Here is a 21,468-nt window from a genome sequence, read left to right on the forward strand (position 1 = left end):
AGTGCTAGAAATCAATTCTAAGAAATTGCTGACAGATGTATGATAAATCAATCAACCATAAATAAAATAAAAATGCACCAGTAACTACCAAAAATAATTTAAGTAAGATAAATAACCCAAATGTTTTATACTAAAGCTATTGCTCAAAGGAAGGGATAGAGGGAAAGGGGGGAGAGAGAGATAGAGGGGGAGTGAGCAGGGAGGCAGGGAGGAAGGGAGAGAAAGAGAGAGAGAAAGGCAGAGATTGATGGAATACTATGCAACTTTTTAGCAGAATAACATTTTCATGCAAGATACAATGAATGACCTTGAGATACAATATGTATGTGAAATGAAGAAAGAAAGTCACAATCAGTGCATACAACATGATTCTAACTTTACTTAAAATAAATATATGTAAATGCATGCAGAGAAAAGGGGTAAAATGATACAAGCAAAAATGTTTAATGTGCTTTTTATATAACTTATATTTGCTTTTTTATACTCTCCTATGATTTCTAAATTTCCTAAACTGAATACTTTTACAGTCAGAAAAACTTAGTAAGAAAATTTTAAAGTGAAGATTTTTCTTCATTAATACACCATCATTTTAATATACATTTTCAGTTTAGCTTCCAACTATGATGGATTAACTTGTTTCAAATCAACAGTTCCAGAAGAAAACAGCTTGAAAATTCAAACCACATCAATGGGAAGGCATTGAAGAACTTTAAAGACAGCGAAGACTTAAGGAGTCAAAATCCCACAAAGAAAGGAAACTCACTAGGGTCAGTGTAACATTCTACTCACTACTTTCTCCTAAGGGCCTGTACTGATTCTTAAGGTTCTAAGATCTAAGAAGCTGCATTTTGAGGCACCAGATCCTGTGTAGAGGCTAAGAAATCCGCAGAGCTTTGAGACCTTCACATGGCTGTGGAGACTTAATTGGAGTTTGGTTCTGCCATGGTAATCAGGACTTGAGGGACCAAAATCTCAGGGTGAAAGAAAATTCAGAAAATTGAACATGATATGCTGCACTGCTATTTGCCTCAAGCTGTTTTCTACTTCTTAAGGTAAAGGGGAAAAGCGTCAAGAAGAAAAACAAAAAAGAGATGAAAAGCTAAGTGGAAAATATCAGTAGTCTGATCGTGGTGGGAAGGCAAAAATTAGAGTCCAAACCTATCGGTGAAGAAGGGTCCTTCAAATACCCCCACTGTCAGGGGGCCAAACAATAAGGAGTGGGAGAAAAATAAAGTAGTCAAAGCTTAACATAGTTATACTCAGAATTGTGCAAGCTCAGTTTCTGATTGGATTCGGGCCATTTTTCACTTCTGTAGCTTCCTGCCAGAGGCTAGGATTAATCCTTTATGGAAGAAACCATCTATGGTTTTTCATACACTATGTTCAACATTGAAAAAGAAAACAAATACATCAAGAAGCAGGATTATGGTCCCAAGAAAAATGCAAAATAGAAAACAGACCCACAAGTGACAGAGATGTTAAAGTTAGCAGATAATGGACTTCAAAATAGTTATGGTTAATATAAAATATAGTTAAAATGAAATATCGTTAACAGTAAAATAGGTGACAAAATAGAAAATTTCATCAGAGAACTAGAATTCATTAAAGGGGATCAAATGAAATTTCTAGAATTAAAAAGCTCAGTATTTGCTATTCTTCAAGAATGAAAGAGAAATCAAGATATTCTCAAATGAAAGAAAACATAGACAAATTTCATCAGCAGACCTACTCTAAAAAAATGATGAAAGGAAGCTTTTTAGATGAAAAACAAATGATAAAGGAAGGAATCTTGGAACATTGGGAAGGAAGAAGGAACAACAGAAAGACCAAAAACGTAGGGAAATAAAAATGTTTTTCTTCTCTTAAGTTTTCTAAATTATGTTTGACAATTGAAGCAAAAATTAAAACACTGATGGGGTTGTCAAAGAATGTAGAAGAAATATTTAAGGTAATTACATTATAAATGAGGAGGGTGAGAAGATATAAGGAAGGTAAGGTTTCTATACATCACTCCAACTAATAAAATGTTGATATCTGTAGACTGTAATAAGTTTTATATATGCAAGGTAATTACTAGAACAACCACTAAAAAAGCTAAGCAAAGATATACTCAAAACTCTATAGACAAATTAAAATAGAATGCTAAAAAATGTTCAAGGAATGCACAGGAAGAAAGGATAAAGAAAACAAAGAAAAAAGCAAAGAGAACAAATAAAAAAACAAAATAAAAAATGGACATCGTGGGTCTTAATATCAATGTTCACATTAAATGTAAATGATTTAAATATGCCAAATAAAAGACAGAAATCGGCAGAGTTAATAACAAAATGACAAATAATATGCTGGTCACAAAATACTCACTTGAAATATAAAGATTTATGTAGGTTGAAAGTAAAAGAATGGTAATTATGCAAACATTAATCAAAAAAGGCAGTAGTGGATATATTAAAATCAGATAAAGTAGATAACAGTATGAAAAAAGTTACCAGCAACAGAAAAGAACATTACATAATGGTAAAAGATCAATTAATCAAAATGACATAGCAATCCTAAATGTGTATGCACCAAATAAAATAGTTGCATAATATGTGAAGTAAAAACCGATAGAACTAAAAGAAGAAATAAAGAAACTCAGAATTCTAGTTGAACACTTAACATCCCTCTCTCAACCACTCACAGAGAAACTGGATGGAAAATCAGCAAGGATACGAAGGAACTCAAAAACACCATCAGCCAACAGGATCTAACACACATTTATAGAACACTTGACCCAAAAATAATAGAATACAAATTATTCTACAAATTATTCTGACGATAGACCATATCCTGAGCCATACAGAGTGTGTATTCCCAGACTGCAATAGAATTAACCTAGACTCAAACGACATAAAGGTAACAAGAAAATCTTAAAATGCTTTTTAACTAAACAACATATTTCTAAAGAAAATAAAAAGCACATTAAACTGAAGGAAAATGAGATTTGTGGGATGCGACTAAGCAGTGTTGAGAAGGGAATTTATAACACTAGGTGCTTGCATTAGAAAAAGGAAAAGACTCAAATTAATAATCTAAGTTTCCACATCAGAAAAATACAGCAAAACTGTCCAAAATCTGGTAGACAGAATAACTAATAAAGATAAAAACAGAAATCAGCAAAACAGAAAAAAAAGCATAGAGAATATTGAAAAAAAAAAGGTTCTTTGAAATGATCAATAACATTGACATACTTCCAACAAAATTCACACAAAAAAAGAGAGAAAACACGAAATACCAATATCAGGAATGAAATGGGGGATATCACTATAGACCCTGCATCAAAGTGGAATACTATGAACAACTCTACTGAAATAAATTACACTTGGATGAAATAGACCAATTCCTTGAAAAGCACAAACTGCAACTAACACAATATGAAATAGATAACTAGAATAGTCCTATAAAGTTGCAAGGAAGTTGAATTTGCAATTTTAAAAACTCCCAAGAAATATATTTTTAGGTACAGATGTTTCACTGAAGAATAATAACACATGCTTATAGAAGCATTAATATCAATTCTATGCAATAACTTCTAGAAAATAAAAGAGGAGTGAATACTTCCAATTCATTTTATGAAACCAGTATTACCCTTAAACCAAAATCAGAAAAGTACAGTAAAAAAAGAAAACTACAGCCCCATATTCCAAATGAATATAGATATAAAAATTCTTAACAGAATAAGATAAATTAAAATACAACAATATACAGAAATAATTATACACCATGATTTAGCGGGGTTTATTACAGGGATGTAAAGCAGGTTCATTATTTGAAGTTTAATCGCTGTAATCATTAATATTAATAGGCTAAAGAAGAAAAATTACATAATCTAATCAATTGATATAGAAAGAGCATTTGACAAAATTCAGCACCCACATCAGTAAGTGAGTGAAGGGGCATGCTCCCCCTATAGCATTAGGGAGAGCTTTATGATGGATGGCTCTGTACTTTGATTGCTTTGATGGTTACATGAATGCATATATGTGATAAAATGACACAGAACTGGGCAGGCAATGGTGGCGTGGTTACAGAGTTGTCACCTGCCATGTCGGAGACCTGGGTTCAATTCCTAGGGCCTGCCCATAATAAAAACAAAAACAAAAAAACGTAGAACTATATACACGTAGTGTACCAATGCCAGTTTCATAGTTTTAATATTGTACTTTAGTTATGTAAGATGTAATCACTGGAGAAAATTGGGTGAAGGGTACAAGGGAACACTTTGTACTATCTTTGTAACTTTATGTGGATCTACAATTATTTCAAAATAAAAAGTTTTAAAAATAGTCTTTATTTGAAATTAAGTACATATATTCATTTATCAGCTTGACATGGCTGAAAGAAGAACTGATAAACTGGAAAACAGAACAGCCTAAAGCATGGAGATTTGAAAAAAGGATGGAAAACATATACAAGAGTATAAGGAATATTTGAGATTTAGTGGAAAGATCAAATATATATATTTAATATATATATAATTAGGATCCCAGAATGAGAGTTAAGAGAAAATGAGCAAAAGCAAACTTTGAAAAGATAATGGTTGAGAATTTTCTAGAACTGATGAGACACCAAAACATAGATTGAAGAAGTTTTAGGAAAACTAAATACACAGAAAAGTTTCATTTCTATCACAGTAAAACAGCCAAAAAAAGAAAGAAAAAGAAAATGCTAAAAGAAGCCACATTGCCACATTATCTTCAAAAAAGCAATATAAAGGACTATAGCTGATGCCTCAAGAGAAATTACAGAGGAAAGACATCAATGGACTTATATATCTGAAATACTGAAAGAAAATAGCTGCCAACCTAGATTCCTATACCCAGCAAAAATATCTTTAAAAGGTGTAGGCAAAATAAGAACATTCTAAAACAGACAAAAACTGAGATAATTTTCCTGCCAAATCTTCATATATTTGACAAATAATTATTGAGCTTCTTCTAAGTGGCAGCCTCTATTACAGGATCTGGGGATAAAGCAGTGATTAAAATAGACTCTTCTTTCATGAAGCTTATATTCTGGTGGGGGGAGAGAGATAAAAACAATATATGTATGTCATCCAGGGGTGAAAGTCTCCCTGGCAGCATGGGAGATGACTCCCAAGGGTGAATCTGGCCCTGGCACCGTGGAACCAACAATTCCATTCAGACCAAAAAGGGGAAAAGAAGTATAACTAATAAAGTATCAGTATTTGAGAGAGTTCAAATAGAATTGAGAGGCTAATCTGGAGGTCACTCTTATACAAGCTTCAGTTAGACATTGCTACCTATCACAATATGCCAAACCCCAACCAAAACCATTCCAGCCAATCCTAAAGAACACCTAGGGCAATATATAAGATTCAACAAAGGTTCCATGCACTAGGGTAACTTTCCAGAAACCTACAACCTCCAGATGGGTCCTGGACCAGATAAGTCCTGAAACCTAGAGGGCCCAGCCTTTCCAGAACACCAGCTAGTTCCATCTCTCTAGCCCATATTATTGACAGTCCCTTCTAACATGAAAAAGTTAAAATGGATATAGCCCAAATATTCCTAAAGAGTAGGATGGAAAGATCAAAGGTGATGGTAGAGTCATGCAGAGGATGTAGGGTTTAGCAAATGAATATGATTGCTGAATCATTAAATTGATATTTCTTTTAGTCTCCAGTATCTTAGAGCAGCTAGAAGTAAAAACCTAAAACTGAGGAATTGTAAGCCATACCAAACTATGAAATCTATTCTACAACTAATTGTTGTGGTTTATTGCTTATTTGTATATATGTTATTTTTCAGAAAAAAGAAGTCAATTGTGATGATAAAAAATATATATTTATTTATTCTAGCCTCCTACATTTTGGAGGAGCTAGAAGGAAAAATCTGAGAGGATGGTGTGGTAGTTCATGACAAACTCTGGGATCTGTCCTGTACTACTTGTGGAAGAGTGCTCTGAAAACTGATTGCTTTTTGCTTTCTTTGCTTTGTTTATGTGTTTATGTGTTATGTTATACCAAAAAAAAGTTAAAAACTTATATATATATATATATATATATATATAAGATGGTACTGCATGCAATGGAGAAAAATACCAGGTTGGTGGCTGGGCAGGAAAGATCTCTGGGGTAAGGTGATAGCTGAGCCTTGATCCACTAAGTCCTGATTCATTCTCCAAAATGACTTAGCCATCATTTCACTCTATGCGCTACCACAAAACCTTGTTAATCCTTCTGCACTTCAATTATCTGTTTATGTTCCTGATTCCCTTGTGAACTCCTCAAAAGCAGGATCAAGTTTTATATAGTCATAGCCCCCATGACTTCCCCAGTCACATGGTAGGTATTCAGTAAATAGCAATTAATTTGAACTGAACAAAATAAATTTGGAAGAAAAAGTTTTTCATGTTTCAACTTTTCAAAAGTTTTAAGATTAATTCTTAAATAGAAGGTAGTGGATGTCATTAACCTGTAGCCCATAAAAAAAAAATCAATTCTACTAGATTGTTTTAAAATTAAGAAATGCTCAAATACTGGAAATCATTTATCTGAGCAGTGGTTCTCAATGATAGCTACAAATTAGACTCTTGGGGGAACTTTAAAATGTTTACAATGTCAGTCTCTATCCTTAGAGATTCTTGTAAAATTGATCTACAATAGAGTCTAGGCATTAGCATTCTAAAAAGCCTAATTCTAATTCTAATATGTGGGCTGGTCTAATAATCCTGGTCTGAAGCCATGTATCACAGCATTTTAATTGTCATATGTCATGGTCAGGTTCATGTGTCTACTTGGCCAAGTTGTGGTACCTGTTTGTCTGGTTGGGCAAGTGCTGGCCTGTCTGTTGCAATGAGGACATTTCATAGAATTAGATCATGATCATGTCAGCTGTATGCACAGCTGATTCTATTTGTAATCAACCAAAAGGGCATGTCTTCTGCAATGAGTGATGCTTAATCTAATCATGGGAAGCCTTTTAAGGAGGATTCAGAAGAGACAGGCTCTATTCCTACTTCGGCTTGTGAGCCTCTCCTGTGGAGCTCGTCCAGACCTTCCTTTGGAGTCGTTGGCTTCACAGCCTGCCCTGCAGATTTTGGACTCTGCATTCCTGCAGTCACGTGAGACACTTTTATAAATTTTATATTTGTGAGTGTTCTCTGTTGATTCTGTTTCTCTAGAGGACCCTAACTAATATACCATAGCATCCAACACTTCAGTCACAGGAACCATTGTCATGTCAGGGTTATGACAAGTCTCTCTAGTTGCAATGCTATTTCTTCTCCACTGGAAAATGCATACTGTACAGAAGAGTATCAGAGTGCTATTTGAATAGTTAGATATTCTACTATAATTAGCAACTCCTTACCAGTGACACACCTCTTACAAATGACATGCCTTAACACCAGAACAACTGATGTGGAAAAAAAAAAAAAAGAACAACTGATGTGGACAACAAGTCCATTTTGATTTTTTGATTTTTAGTTGGTTCACTCATGATGCACTCATTCTTCAGAATATCTACCATAGCAAAAAGAGCTGTCAAGGAATGATCATATAGTGTCACTCTTGACAAGAGGTAGAAACAAGCCTTGGCTTAACAGAATCATTTGGGATAGGTTTTCTGATTACTTCTTTCTGAAATCAAGGGGCAGGCTGGCAGAAACAGAGCTTACTATCTCACCTGCAATCACCACCACAGTCTGGAATATGAGTCAGACATCTCTGTCACCCTATTCCAGGCCCAGGCAGGACACAGAGACATTCATGGGGCCATACGCAATAAGCACAGTTCAACTTACAAAGAATGGAATCAGGCCAGCAGCCTTGTCACTATCGAGGGCCTCCTGCAAAGCAGATGCACGCATGGCAAACTTGTCATCTGAAGGGATTGTTTTCAACTTCACTCCACCAATTAGTCCAGCTCTTTCCACCGAGGAGTGTGCCTAGAAAGAAAGCATCAGAGTTAGATTCACATGGGCATGCTTTCTATAATGGAGTGATTAGTGCCAGGCTCTGCAGAAAGCACCCTTCTAACACATGACTCCCTTCATTCCAGAAGGATGGCAGAACTGCTGTTCCTTCCCCCCATCCCTTCACTAGGAAGCTCCCTTTATTCCTGGAGTTGTTTCAGTTCATGTTGAATCTTGCTTTTAAGTTTAATTAATCAGGCACTGCACAGGTAAAACGCTGTGTCCATATTGGTTAACCATTTCATTTATTTGAATTCAAGATCAAACAGTGAGACTCTGGGAAGGATATCCCAGAAACGGAGTTAGAAAATCTAGCCCCACCTCTCATTGTGGAGACTTGGCAGCCAGGTGGCTGAGCTCAGGAAATAAATGCTGTCTTAGCTTTCCTAGGCTGTGATAAAAAATACTATAAACTGGTTTTGACTTAAAGAACACGAATTTATTGGCTTGCAGTTTCAGAGACTAAAAGGCTTGCTTCCTCACAGTGCCAGTATATCGAGCTGTTGGCATCTGTGGATTCCCTGGCTTTCCCATCACATGGCAATGTCTTCTCCTTTCTCTTCCAGTTTATATTGACATCCAGTTTTTGGCTCTTCCCCATGACTTTCTCTCACTATGTTTGAATTTCTTCTACTTATAAAGGATTCCAGTAAGCTAGTTTAAGGCCCACCATCATTCACTTGGGCCTCACCTTAACTAAAATAACATCTTCAAAAGATCTTATTTACTATGGGTTTGGACCCACAGGAAGACAGAATAAGACAAAGAACTTATCTAAATTGGGGAACATAAATCAATTCGCCACAGATACTTAATAAATAGTGTCTGGAGAAAAGAAAGCAACAATGTGGCCCTATTACTGGATGGCATATCCATCTTCCCTCAGAGACTACCATGAAAATCAATTTTCATTTAAGTTCCCACCTCATGCCCCCGGCTGCCACCACAACCACTGTCTCTTGCTTGATTCTCCCATGGAGACTGTGCATTGCTTAGCTGCAGGGTTCCTCTGCCAGCCTCTGGGAACAGAGTAGGCTCTGCAAGAGGAGCTCAGGCTTTAGAAGCACTGGAACTTGAGTTTGAGTCCCAGCTCTGGCCTTTCCTGATTTGACTTGGGCAGGTTACTTTCCTTCAATGAACACTCACTTCAAAGGACAGCTGTGAAAGTGATAAATTTATGAGATGGAATGTCAGGAGCAGTGCTGGCATGTAAGCACATGACAAGTTATTATCCCTTCTCTTTTCACATTAGGTACTAAAATCACATATGAAACTTATGATGGCTTGGGGCACTTGTTCTTTCCATGATCTTTGGATGTTTTCTTTAACCTCAGATGAGGAATCAGATGACTGGTCTATAAATTCACAATAGGCAGCTCGGACCCTATGCTTACTATGATTCATGCTTACCTGAAAATGCAGATTCATTTCACAATGAGATCATTGGAGAGAAGTCTCAGGAGGACAGGTTTGAAGAAGCAGTGACAACAGGAGTTTCCTAAAAGTACTGGAGCTTTAGGCTTTCCAGAAGGCATCACCCTTCTCATGTGCAACTGCCTTCCTTTTGTAATAGCCACATTTAGTGTCATATTCAGATGCATTTGACGTGGCTATGTGCCCAGGCCCCAGCTACAGCGTGAGTTGGCTGCTAATGGCTCTCTCTATCCCCTTGTCTGGAGCACTGCCTACAGCTGACAGAGCTGAACTGCTCCATCTCACTGCATGGCAGCTTGTAACCTATGGCTTGCCTTAAAGAGGGGACAATCCTGTGGTATAATTCAAACTCTATAGCATTCCCAGTAGGACAGGCTAAGGCTAGACTTTTCCAGAGAGTGCATCCTTGTTTGGCTTCTTGCCCTGACTAATCTGCTTTCCTAGTTTCTCACAGGTTACCCAAAAGAATGCTCCTTCAATAAATGGTAAACTCCTCAATCCTTGCTTCAGCTCCTAGGGTCATGACTTGAGATCCCAACTGATGATTGATTGTTCAAAAGCACAAAATAAATTTGTACCTGAAAGAGTTACTCCATAGTTTGTTTCACTCCCTGTGATGGTTTGAAGCTTTTATCTACCCCCAGAAAAGATCATTTTCTTAAAGCAAATCCATTCCTGTGAGTGGAAACTTTTTGTGGATGTGGACGCATTATAAGTAGGATCTTTTGGTGAGGAAGATCTTAAGTTGAGATGTGACCTACCTCATTCAGTATGGGTCCTATTTCTCTTACTGGAGTCCTTTATCATAGGATAAAGATAGAAAGAAGACCTAGAAAAAAGACTCACAGAGAGAAAATAAAAGTAAAAGCCAGAGAAGCTGAGTGTCAGAGAAGCCAAAAGTTGAAAGAAAAAAAAAAAAACCCAGAGAGAAAGACCAGCAGATGCTGCCATGTTCCTTCCCATGTGAAAGAGGAGTCCTGGATCACCAGCATCCTTTCTTCAGGAAGAAGGTATCATCCTGTTGATGCTCTGATTTTGGATATTTTCATGGTCTTAGAACTGTAAGCTTATAAGCTAATAAATCCCCATGGTTAAACCAGTCCATTTCTGGTATATTGAATTTTGTCAGCTTTAGCAAATGAAAACACTCCTTAGCAGCCATTCTTGGATGGGGTTGATCAGAAGGATTAAACCCTATAGCCCAGAGGCATCCACTGTATGTAATAAATTCATGCAATTCCTGTACATCTAGAATAGTACCCATTGTGCACCATCCTTGGGAGAACTGAGAAAATATCACCAAAATAATTTTTTGTAGAGTTAAATTCTATGACAGAACCTGGGTTGGGGAAGGCTACACCCTAACATTCATGGCAACTTATCTCAACATATACTTACTGAAGGCCTATTTAGTGCATTGTAGTTTGCTTTTCAAGCCATCTCATGCCCTTCAGGAAGGGGGAATTATAAATATAAATAAGGAATTTTCCTCATGTATAGGTAGCTCTAATGCATGGAGTTAAACACAGAGACGTATAATCTTACTAACTAGCCACTGAAAAAGATGAGTTATACTTATTTCAGGCTAAATATTTATTAACTAGAATGCAAGTGCTAAAATGTGCTTAAGAAATTAATTAAAGATTAAAATGTCAGCAAAGCTTGAGACTTCTGGGAAAACAGCAGAGCAGGGTGGGCTGGACTCACCCCTGCTCCACTGAACAAGATAGGGAATAGGGAAAAAATGACTGGGGCTGAAGTCCTAGACAGTGAGTGATTGAAGAGGGTCTTCAGTATTTCATAGGGAGGAGAAATGTAAGGAGACTGGGATAAGGAGAGTAGGGTGGGGTTGAGCAGGGATGCCCAGGAAAGTGTGGAAATGCAAAACCAAGTAAACACAAAACTTTAGATGAGTGAAGGAAACCAACTTGCAAAATAACCTTAGTAAGATAATCAAATGAACACAAAACAAAATCACAAAGTACATGAAAATCCAGGCAGAATTGGCCCAAACAAATGACCAAATCAAGGAGGGGATACACAACATGGGACAAGGACTCAAGGATATTTAAAAAGAAATAAAGTATATCAGAAGACACTAGAGGGCAGGCCACGGTGGCTCAGCAGGTAAGAGTGCTTGCCTGCCATGCCCAAGGACCCGGGTTCAATTCCTGGAGCCTGCCCATGTTAAAAAAAAAAGAAGACACTAGAAGAGCATAAAGAAGAATTCTGAAGATTAAATAGAAAAATGGCAGATCTCACAGAGACAAAAGAACAGTAGACCAAATTAGGAATATTTTAGAAACACACAATAGCAGATTCAAAGAAGTAGAAGGAAGAAAAGTGAGCTAGAAGACAGAACAATTGAACTTGAGTGCACAAAAGAACAAACAGCAAGAAAGATGGAAAAAATGTAACTGGATCTTATGGATATATCCCAGAAGGAGAAGAGAAGAGTAAAAGTTGAAGATATAATTGGGGAAAACTTCCCAACCCTTATAAAAGACATAAATATGCAAATCAAAGAGGCCCAACGAACCCCAAATAGAATAAATATACACAGGCCTACTCCAAAATACATACTAACCAAACCGTCAAATGTTGAAGAGAAGCAGAATGTCCTAAAAGCAGCACAAGAAAGTGATCTACTACATACAAGGGAAAACACATAAGTCTGAATTCAGTCCACTCAACAGACACCACTGAGGCAAGAAGGTAGCGGTATGATATATTTAAGATTTTGAACAAGAAAGGCTTTCAACCAAGAATTCTTTATCCAGCCAAGTTGCACTTCAAAATTGAGGGAGAGATTAAAATCAAGAATGAGAGAACTACTTAACAGAGGATCTGTCCTACAAGAAATAGTAAAGGGAGACTTGTCAGCTGAAAAAAAAAAAAAAAAAGACAGAAGAGGGAGGTCTGGAGGAGGGCACAGAATTGAAGAGTACCAGTAAGGGTAATTTAAAGGATAAAATGAGAAAGGGGGAAAAGAATATATAGATCTGACAAATAAAAATGGAAGGATATGATGTTTTTAAAAACTTTTTTTAAAAAACTGGAGGATAGACTCAAGAACTGCTTTTACAGTAATAACTTTGAATGTCAATGGACTAAATTCATCAATTAAAAATGAATATTGGGCAGGCCATGGTGGATCAACAGGCAGAGTTCTGGCCTGCCATGCAGGAGACCCAGGTTCAATTCTTGGTGCCTGCCCAAGAGAAAAAAAAATATTGGCCCCCTATGTGAAACCTGACATCCAGGAGTAAAAATCTCCCTGGTGACATGGGAGATGACTTCCAGGGATGAATCCAGACCTGGCACCATGGAATCAACAATTATATCCTGACTAAAAGGGGGAAAAGAAGTGTAATTAATAGAGTATCAGTGGCAGAGAGAGTACAAATAGAGTTGAGAGGCTACTCTGGAGGTTACTCTCATACAAGCTTCAGTTAGACCTTGCTACCTATCATAACCTGTCAACCCCCAACCAGGACCATTCCAGCCAATCCTAAAGAACACCTAGGGCAATTTATAAAATTCCACAAGGGTTCCAGGCACTAGAGTAACTTTCCAGAAACCTACTATCTCCAGATGGGTCCCTGGTCCAGATAAGTCCTGACACCTAGCCCAGCCTCTCCAGAATATCAGAGAGTTCCATCTCCATACCCCGTATCAGTGACAGACCCTTCCAATACCAAAAATTTAGAATTGCCATAGTGAAAACACCCTGTTCTGGTTTGCTAGCTGCTGGAATGCAATATACCAGAAATGGAATGGCTTTTAAAAAGGGGAATTTAATGAGTTGCTAGTTTACAGATCTAAGGCCGAGAAAATGTTCCAATTAAAACAAGTCTATAGAAATGTCCAATCAAAGGCATCGGGGAAAGATACCTTGGCTCAAGAAGGCCAATGAAGTTCAGGGTTTCTCTCTCATCTGGAAAGGCACATGGCGAACGCAGTCAGGGCTTCTCTCTCAGCTGGAAGGGCACATGACAGACACGGCGTCATCTGCTAGCTTACTCTCTTGGCTTCTGGTTTCATGAAGCTCCCCAGGAGGCATTTCCCTTCTTCATCTCCAAAGGTTGCTGGCTCATGGACTCTCTGCTTTGTGGTGCTGCAGCATTCTCTGCTCTCTCTGAGTCTCTCATTCTCCAAAATATTTCCTCTTTTATAGGACTCCAACAAACCAATCATGACCTACTCAAATGGGTGGAGACATGTCATCCCCTAATCCAGTTTAACAACCACTCTTGACTAAATCACATCATCCAGGGACATGATCTGATTACAGTTTCAAATACACAGTATTGAATAGGATTATTCTACCTTTATGAAATGGGATTTATATTAAAACATGGCTTTTCTTAGGGGGCATACTTCCCTTTCAAACCAGCACATTCCACCCTCTGGCCCCTAAAAAGACATGTTTTTCCCATATACAAAATACATTAATTTCATAACAATATTAGAAATCCTTAAACCATTCAGTAGCAATACAAATGAAGTATAAAATTAAAGACAGTATAAAATCTCATCAAGTCAGTTACAGGCATGGTCTGTCCTAAGGCAAAATTCTCTCCATTTGCTCTGGACCTTTGAAAACTCCTAGCAAGTTATTTGCTGCCAACATATAAAGGAGGAACATTTATAGGATACATACACACATTTCCATAGGGAGGAAGGAACACAGGGGTCACCGGACCCATTTGAAAACCTGCAGGGCAAAGTCCATTAGATTTCAAAGTCTGAGAGTCATTTATCCTCAGGGCTTTAGAAAGTGACAGTCCCACCTTTTCCAAAGACCTACGCAGAGGCCTGCCTCTCTCCAAATGCAACCTTGGGGGATTTGGGGGAGACCACCCTTTTCTCGGCTCCACCCTCTCCAAGCATCGGGGCCACACCCGGGCTCTCTGCCATCTCCGGGGCACAAGCTTAACCCCTCCATGTGGTGGCAGCCAGGCTCTCCCCAAACCCCAAGGAATGTGCTTCACCTTCTCCAAGGCCTGAGGTGACATGACTCTTCCACTGCAACAAGGTGGAAGACCCATTCTCTGCCTTTGGAGCAAACTTACCCTCTCCATGGGCTTGGGTGGGTCCGCTCTCCTGGCCTGAGGCTTCTTGACTTCAGACCTCAGTCTCCATGGTTTTGCCTCTGAAGTTACTTTTCCTCCAATGTGTCCCTTCTCTGAACCCCTCAGTCCAGACTGGCAGCGGCTCTGTTTATACAGGTCCCACAGCACTCTCGTTGGCTTTCTATGCAGTAGTGTTGGATCATGCCCATCAGACATAAGGAGTTTCCACAAATCTTTCCTGGATAACTCCATGTCCGATCCTGGCTTTCTCTGAAATGTCTGACTGGTTTCACATTTGGTTAAATCCTCACACAGGGCTCTATTCTCTGGGGTCTCCTTTCCTGGAAGCCCAGAATTTTCTAGGACATCAATTTCTGATTTCTTTGTACCCAAGAGTTCACTTTTCAGCTTATCTCTCTCCTGTCGCATTTCACTATAAGCTGCAAGGAGAAACCAGGCTGCACTTTCGACATTTAATTTGGAGATCTCTTCTGCTAAATATCCAAGTTCATGGCTTTTATAATCTGCCTTCCAGCCAAAGCCACTAGTCAATTTTGCCAGATTATCTGCCATTTTAAAACAAGGCTCACTTTGCTTCCAGTCTACAATAACACGGACCTCATTTCTGTCTAAGGCCTCATCAGAAGTGTCTTTAGAGTCCACATTTCTACCAACAGTCTCTTCAAAGCATTCTAGGCCTTCTCTATCAAGCTTCTCACAACTCTTTCAAAATCTTCCCCTTATCCATTTAAAAAGCCGTTCCAACATATTTGGTATTTGCGAACTGCAGCAGCAACAACCCACTCTTCAGTACCAAAATCTGTTCTGGTTTGCTAGCTGCTGGAATGCAATATACCAGAAACGGAATGGCTTTTAAAAAGGGGAATTTAATGAGTTGCTAGTTTACAGATCTAAGGCTGAGAAAATGTCCCAATTAAAACAAGTCTATAGAAATGTCCAATCAAAGGCATCCGGGGAAAGATACCTTGGCTCAAGAAAGCCAATGAAGTTCAGGGTTTCTCTCTCATCTGGAAAGGCACATGGCGAACGCAGTCAGGGCTTCTCTCTCAGCTGGAAGGGCACATGGCAGACACGGCGTCATCTGCTAGCTTACTCTCTTGGCTTCTGGTTTCATGAAGCTCCCCAGGAGGCATTTCCCTTCTTCATCTCCAAAGGTTGCTGGCTCATGGACTCTCTGCTTTGTGGTGCTGCAGCATTCTCTGCTCTCTCTGAGTCTCTCATTCTCCAAAATATTTCCTCTTTTATAGGACTCCAACAAACCAATCATGACCTACTCAAATGGGTGGAGACATGTCATCCCCTAATCCAGTTTAACAACCACTCTTGACTAAATCACATCATCCAGGGACATGATCTGATTACAGTTTCAAATACACAGTATTGAATAGGATTATTCTACCTTTATGAAATGGGATTTATATTAAAACATGGCTTTTCTTACAGGGCATACTTCCCTTTCAAACCAGCACATACCCCTAAAGAGAGGGATGGAAAGATCAAAGGTGATGGTGGAATTATACACAGAAGAAAGGACTTAAGAAATGAATATGAATGCTGAATCATTAAACAATATTTCTTTTAGTTTCCAGTATTTTAGAGCAGCTAGAAGTAAAAACCTAAAATTTTGAAATTGTAAGCCATGTCAAAGTCCGAAATATGTTCCACAACTAATTGTGGTGCTATGCTTTGGAATTTATTGCTGTTTTGTATATATATTATTTTTACCCAAAAAAAAAGAAGGAAAAAAAGTCGATTGTGATGATAAAAAAGCATTTCAGCCCTCCAGCCTCTTTATTCTGGAGTAGCTAGAAGGAAAAATATGAGAGGATCATATGGTAGCCCATGACAAACTCTGGGATCTGTCCTGTAGCCACTTGTTGAAGAGTACTTTGAAAACTATTGCTTTTTTCTTTCTTTGCTTTGTATATATATTGTACTTTACAATATAAGAAAGTTTAAAAAAAGAATATTCAGAAAAGGCATTTAACAAAATTCAACATCCTTTCTTGTTGAAAACAGTTCAAAGGAATAGAAGGGAACTTCCTTAACATGATAAAGGGAATATATGAAAAACTCACATCATCCTCAACAGGGAAAAACTGAAAACTTTCCCCTAAGATCAGGAACAAGACAAGAATGTCCACTATCACCACTGTTATTCAACATTGTGTTGGGAGTTTTAGCCAGAGCAATTAGACAAGAAAAAGAAATACAAGGCATCAAAATTGGAAAGGAAGAAGTAAAACTCTCACTGTTTGCAGATGATATGATACTATATGTCAAAAACCCTGAAAAATCCACAGCAAAACTACTAGAGCTAATAAATGAGTACAACAAAGTGGCAGGTTACAAGATCAACACTCAAAAATCTGTAGTGTTTCTATACACTAGTAATGAACAATTTGAGGGGGTAATCATGAAAAAGAATCCATTTACAATTGCAACCAAAGGAATAAAATATTTAGGAATAAATTTAACTAAAGAGACAAAAGACCTATATAGAGAAAACTACAAGAAATTGTTAAAAGAAATCACAGAAGACCTAAATAAATGGAAGGGCATACCATGTTCATGGATTGGAAGACTAAATATAGTTAAGATGTCAATTCTACCTAAAGTGATTTACAGATTCAATGCAATACCAATTCAAATCCCCAAAACTTACTTTTCAGAAATAGAAAAACCAATAACCAAATTTATCTGGAAGGTCAGGTGCCCTGTAAGGCTAAAAATATCCTGAGAAAGAAAAATGAAGTCAGAGGTCTCACGCTACCTGACTTCAAGGTGTAGTATGAAGCTACAGTGGTCAAAACAGCATGGTACTGGCATAAAGATAGATATACTGACCAATGGAATCAAATTGAGTGTTCAGATATAGACCATCTCATCTATGAACAATTGATCTTTGATAAGGCAGTCACGCCAACTATCTGGGACAGAACAGTCTCTCAGTAAATGGTGCCTAGAGAACTGGATATCCACATGCAAAAGAATGGAAGAGGATCCCTATCTTACACCCTATAAAAAAATTAACTCAAAATGGGTCAAAGACCTAAACATTAGCTCTAAGACCATAAAAATTTTAGAAGAAAATGTAGGGAAATATCTTATAAATCTTAAAATAGGAGGCAGTTTCCTAGACCTTACACCCAAAGCACGAGCACTGAAGAAATAAATAAATAAATGGGAACTCCTCAAAATTAAACACTTTTGTGCATCAAAGAACTTCGTCAAGAAAGTAAAAAGACAGCCTATACAATGGGAGACAATATTTGGAAACAATATATCAGATAAAGGTCTAGTATCCAGAATATATAAAGAGTTGTTCAACTTAACAACAAAAAGACAGACAACCCAATTTCAAAATCGGCAAAAGACATGTACAGACACTTCTCAGAAGAGGAAATACAAATGGCCAAAAGGCACATGAAAAGATGCTCAACTTCCCTGGTTATTAGGGAAATGCAAATCAAAACCACAATGAGATATCATCTCACACCCACCAGAATGACCCTTATCAATAAAACAGAAAACAACAAGTGCTGGAGAGGATGCGGAGAAAGAGGCACACTTATCCACTGTTGGTTGGAATGACAAAAGGTACAACTGCTGTGGAAGGTAGTTTGGCGGTTCCTCAGGAAGCTAAGTATAGAACTGCCATATGACCCAGCAACACTATTGCTAGGTACCTACTTAGAGGACATGAGGGCAAGGATACAAATGGACAGTTGCACACTATTGTTTACAGCAGCATTATTTACAATTGCAAAGTAATGGAAACAGCCAAAATGTCCATCAACAGAGGAGTGGCTAAACAAGCTGTGATATATATATACATGTATATATATACATATATATACACATATATATATACACACACATACATATATATATATATATATATATATATATATATATGATGAAATATTATGCAGCTGTGAGACAGAATAAAGTTATGAAGTATGTAACAACATGGATGGACCTTAAGGACATTATGCTAAGTGAGATTAGCCAGAAACAAAAGGACAAATACTGTATGGTCTCACTGATATGAACTGACATTAGTGAATGAACTTGGAGAATTTCTGTTACCAACAGGAGATAGAAATAGGGTAATTTCTACCAATAGGAGATGGAAATATTGGGTAAATGGAGCTGAAGATTGGGGGCTCAGCCTATTGCTTTGGTTGTCCCCACTGCTTGTGAGAATATCAAGAATTTTCCAGTTGGGGAAGTTGAATTTTTCCCCTTTCTCACCATTCCCCAAAGGGGACGTTGCAAATACTTTTTTATTCACTGTTCAAATACTCTGGGATTTATCGGAGCATCACTCTGGACAAACCTACAAAATTTTATGTTCTACTCAAGGTTCCAAGTACTATGGTGTTCAATTAAGCTGTCTGCATGTGTTATATTAGGAAATGCACTAGTCAAATGAAACTTAACTCCGCAAAGGACAGGCTAAGCCTACTTAAAATTAGGCCTAAGAGTCACCCTCAAGAGAACCTCTTCTGCTGCTCAGATGTGGCCTCTCTTTCTCAGCCAACATGACAAACTCACTGCCTTCCCCTTCTCTATGTGGGACATGACTTCCAGGGGTGTGGACCTTTCTAGCAACATGGGACAGAAATCCTAGAATGAGCTGGGATTCAGCATCAGAGATTGAGAAAACCTTCGTTACCAAAAGGGGGAAGAGTGAAATGAGACAAAATAAAGAATCAATGGCTGAGAGATTCCAACAGAGTTGAGAGGTTATCCTGGAGGTTATTCTTACTCATTAAATAAATATCACCTGTTTAGTTAAGGTGTAATGGAGAGGTTGGAGGGAACTGCCTGAAAATGTATAGCTGTGTTCCAGTAGCCATGTTTCTTGAAGATGATTGTATAATGACATAGCTTTCACAATGTGACTGTGTGAATATGAGAATCTTGTGTGTGATGCTCCTTTTATCTACCTTATTGACAGATGAGTAAAATATATGGATTAAAAATAAATAAATAATAGGGGAACAAATGTTAAAATAAATTTAGAAGACTGAAATGCTAGTGATCAATGAAAGGGAGGGATAAGGGGTATGGTATGCATGAATTTTTTTCTGTTTTCTTTTTATTTCTTTTTCTGAATTAATACAAATGTTCTAAGAAATTATCATGATGATGAATACACAACTATGTGATGATATTGTGAGTTATTGACTATATAATAAGAATGGAATGATCATATGAAAGAAAAAAAGGATATTGGAAGAATGGATTAAAAATATAATCATTCTACATGCTATTTACAATAGACGTCTCTTAGAGCCAAGGACATAAATAAGTTGAAAGTGAAAGGATGGAAAAAGATGTTTTATGCATGCAGTAACAAAAAGAAAGCAGAAGTAGCTATACTAGTATCAGATTAAATAGACTTTAAATGTAAGAAATCATAAGAGGGAAATAGGGATACTACATATTAGTAAAAGGAACAATTTACCAAGAGGAAATAACAATCTAAAATGTTTATGTTCCCTCTTCTAGTTTGCTAACTGCCAGAATGTGAGATACCAGAAACGGAATGGCTTTTGAAAGGAGGAAGTAATAACTTGCAAGTTTATAGTTTTGTGGCTGTGAAAATGTCCAAATTAAAGCAATTCTATAAGAATGTCCAAATCAAGGCATCTAGGCGATACCTTGGTTCAAGAAGGTCAATGAAGTCCAGGGTTTTCTCTCAATTGGAAAGGTACATGGCAAATATGGCAACGTCTGCTATTTTTCTCTCCAGGCTTCTTGTTTCATGAAGCTCCCCCAGAGATGTATTCCTTCATCTCCAAAGGTCTCTGACTGCATGGTCTCTTGTGGTTCTCATGGCTCTCTGTTGCTTTCTCCAAAATGCTTCCTCTTTTAAAGGATTCCAGTAAAGTAATCACAACCCACCTGGAACGGGTGGAGTTACATCTCCCTTTAACCAAAAGTTAATACCCACAATTGGGTGTGTCACATTTCCATGGAGATAATCTAATTAAGTTTCCAAACTACAGTGCTGAATAGGTATTAAAAGAAATGGCTGTCTCTACAAAATGGATTAAAACATGTCTTTTCTAGGGTACATAATCCTTTCAAACCAGCACATTCCATCCTCTGGACCCTAAAAAAGACATGTTTTTCCCATTTATAAAATATATTCATTCCATCACAATATCAGAAAGCTTTAAACCACTTCAGTAATAATACAAATGCAATATAAAGTTAGAAACAGTACAAAATCTCTTTGAAGTTAGTTACAGGCATGGACAATCCTAAGGCGAAATTCTCCTCTGGCTCTGGACCTGTAAAACTCAGAACAAGTTATTTGCTGCCATATACAAAGGAGAAACAGTCATAGATTACATATTTTTATTTCTGCAGGGAGAAATTAGAAGGAAGACTTGAACAGTTTCAGAAACCTGGAGGGCAAACTCCATTAGATTTCAAAGTCTGAAAGTCATTTATCTTCAGGGCTTTGGAAAGTAGCAGTCCCACCCTTTCCAAGGGCCTATATAGTGGCCCACCTCTCTCCAAATGCAACCTAGGGGAACAATGGGGAGACAACTTTTTCTAGGCTCCACCGTCTCCAAGCATCAGGGCCATACCTGGGCTCTCTGCTATCTCTGGGGCTCATGCTCAACCCCTCCATATGGAGGGAGCCAGGCTGTCCCCAATTCCCAAGAAATGTGCTCCACCCTCTCAAAGACCTGAGGTGGTATATTAGTTAGGGTTCTCTAGAGAAACAGAATCAACAGGAAATATTCACAAATATAAAATTTATAAAGGAGTCTCATGTAACCATGGGAACAGAGAGTCCAAAATCCATAGAAAAGATGACTCTGATGGAGGGTGGGTCTGGACGAAATCCACAGGAGAGGCTTGCCAGCCAAAGCAGAAAGAGAAGAGAAGCTGTCTCTTCTGAATCCTCCTTAAAAGTCTTCCACTGATTAGATCAAAT

General features: G+C 37.8%; 1 protein-coding gene across 4 annotated transcripts in view; it reads right to left on the bottom strand.

Moving 5' to 3' along the window:
- The window catches only part of DDC (dopa decarboxylase), a 113,437-nt gene that overhangs the window by 48,801 nt on the left and 43,168 nt on the right, over nt 1-21,468 (bottom strand). For all 4 annotated transcript variants that reach the window (XM_077119308.1, XM_077119296.1, XM_077119307.1 and 1 more), the window contains one exon: nt 7,804-7,947. In XM_077119308.1, coding sequence (XP_076975423.1) covers nt 7,804-7,947 — 144 coding nt within the window. The remainder of the gene's footprint in view (nt 1-7,803; nt 7,948-21,468) is intronic.

The sequence above is a fragment of the Tamandua tetradactyla genome, chromosome 1 (genome assembly GCF_023851605.1).
Source record: "Tamandua tetradactyla isolate mTamTet1 chromosome 1, mTamTet1.pri, whole genome shotgun sequence".
NCBI classification, from domain to species: domain Eukaryota; kingdom Metazoa; phylum Chordata; class Mammalia; order Pilosa; family Myrmecophagidae; genus Tamandua; species Tamandua tetradactyla.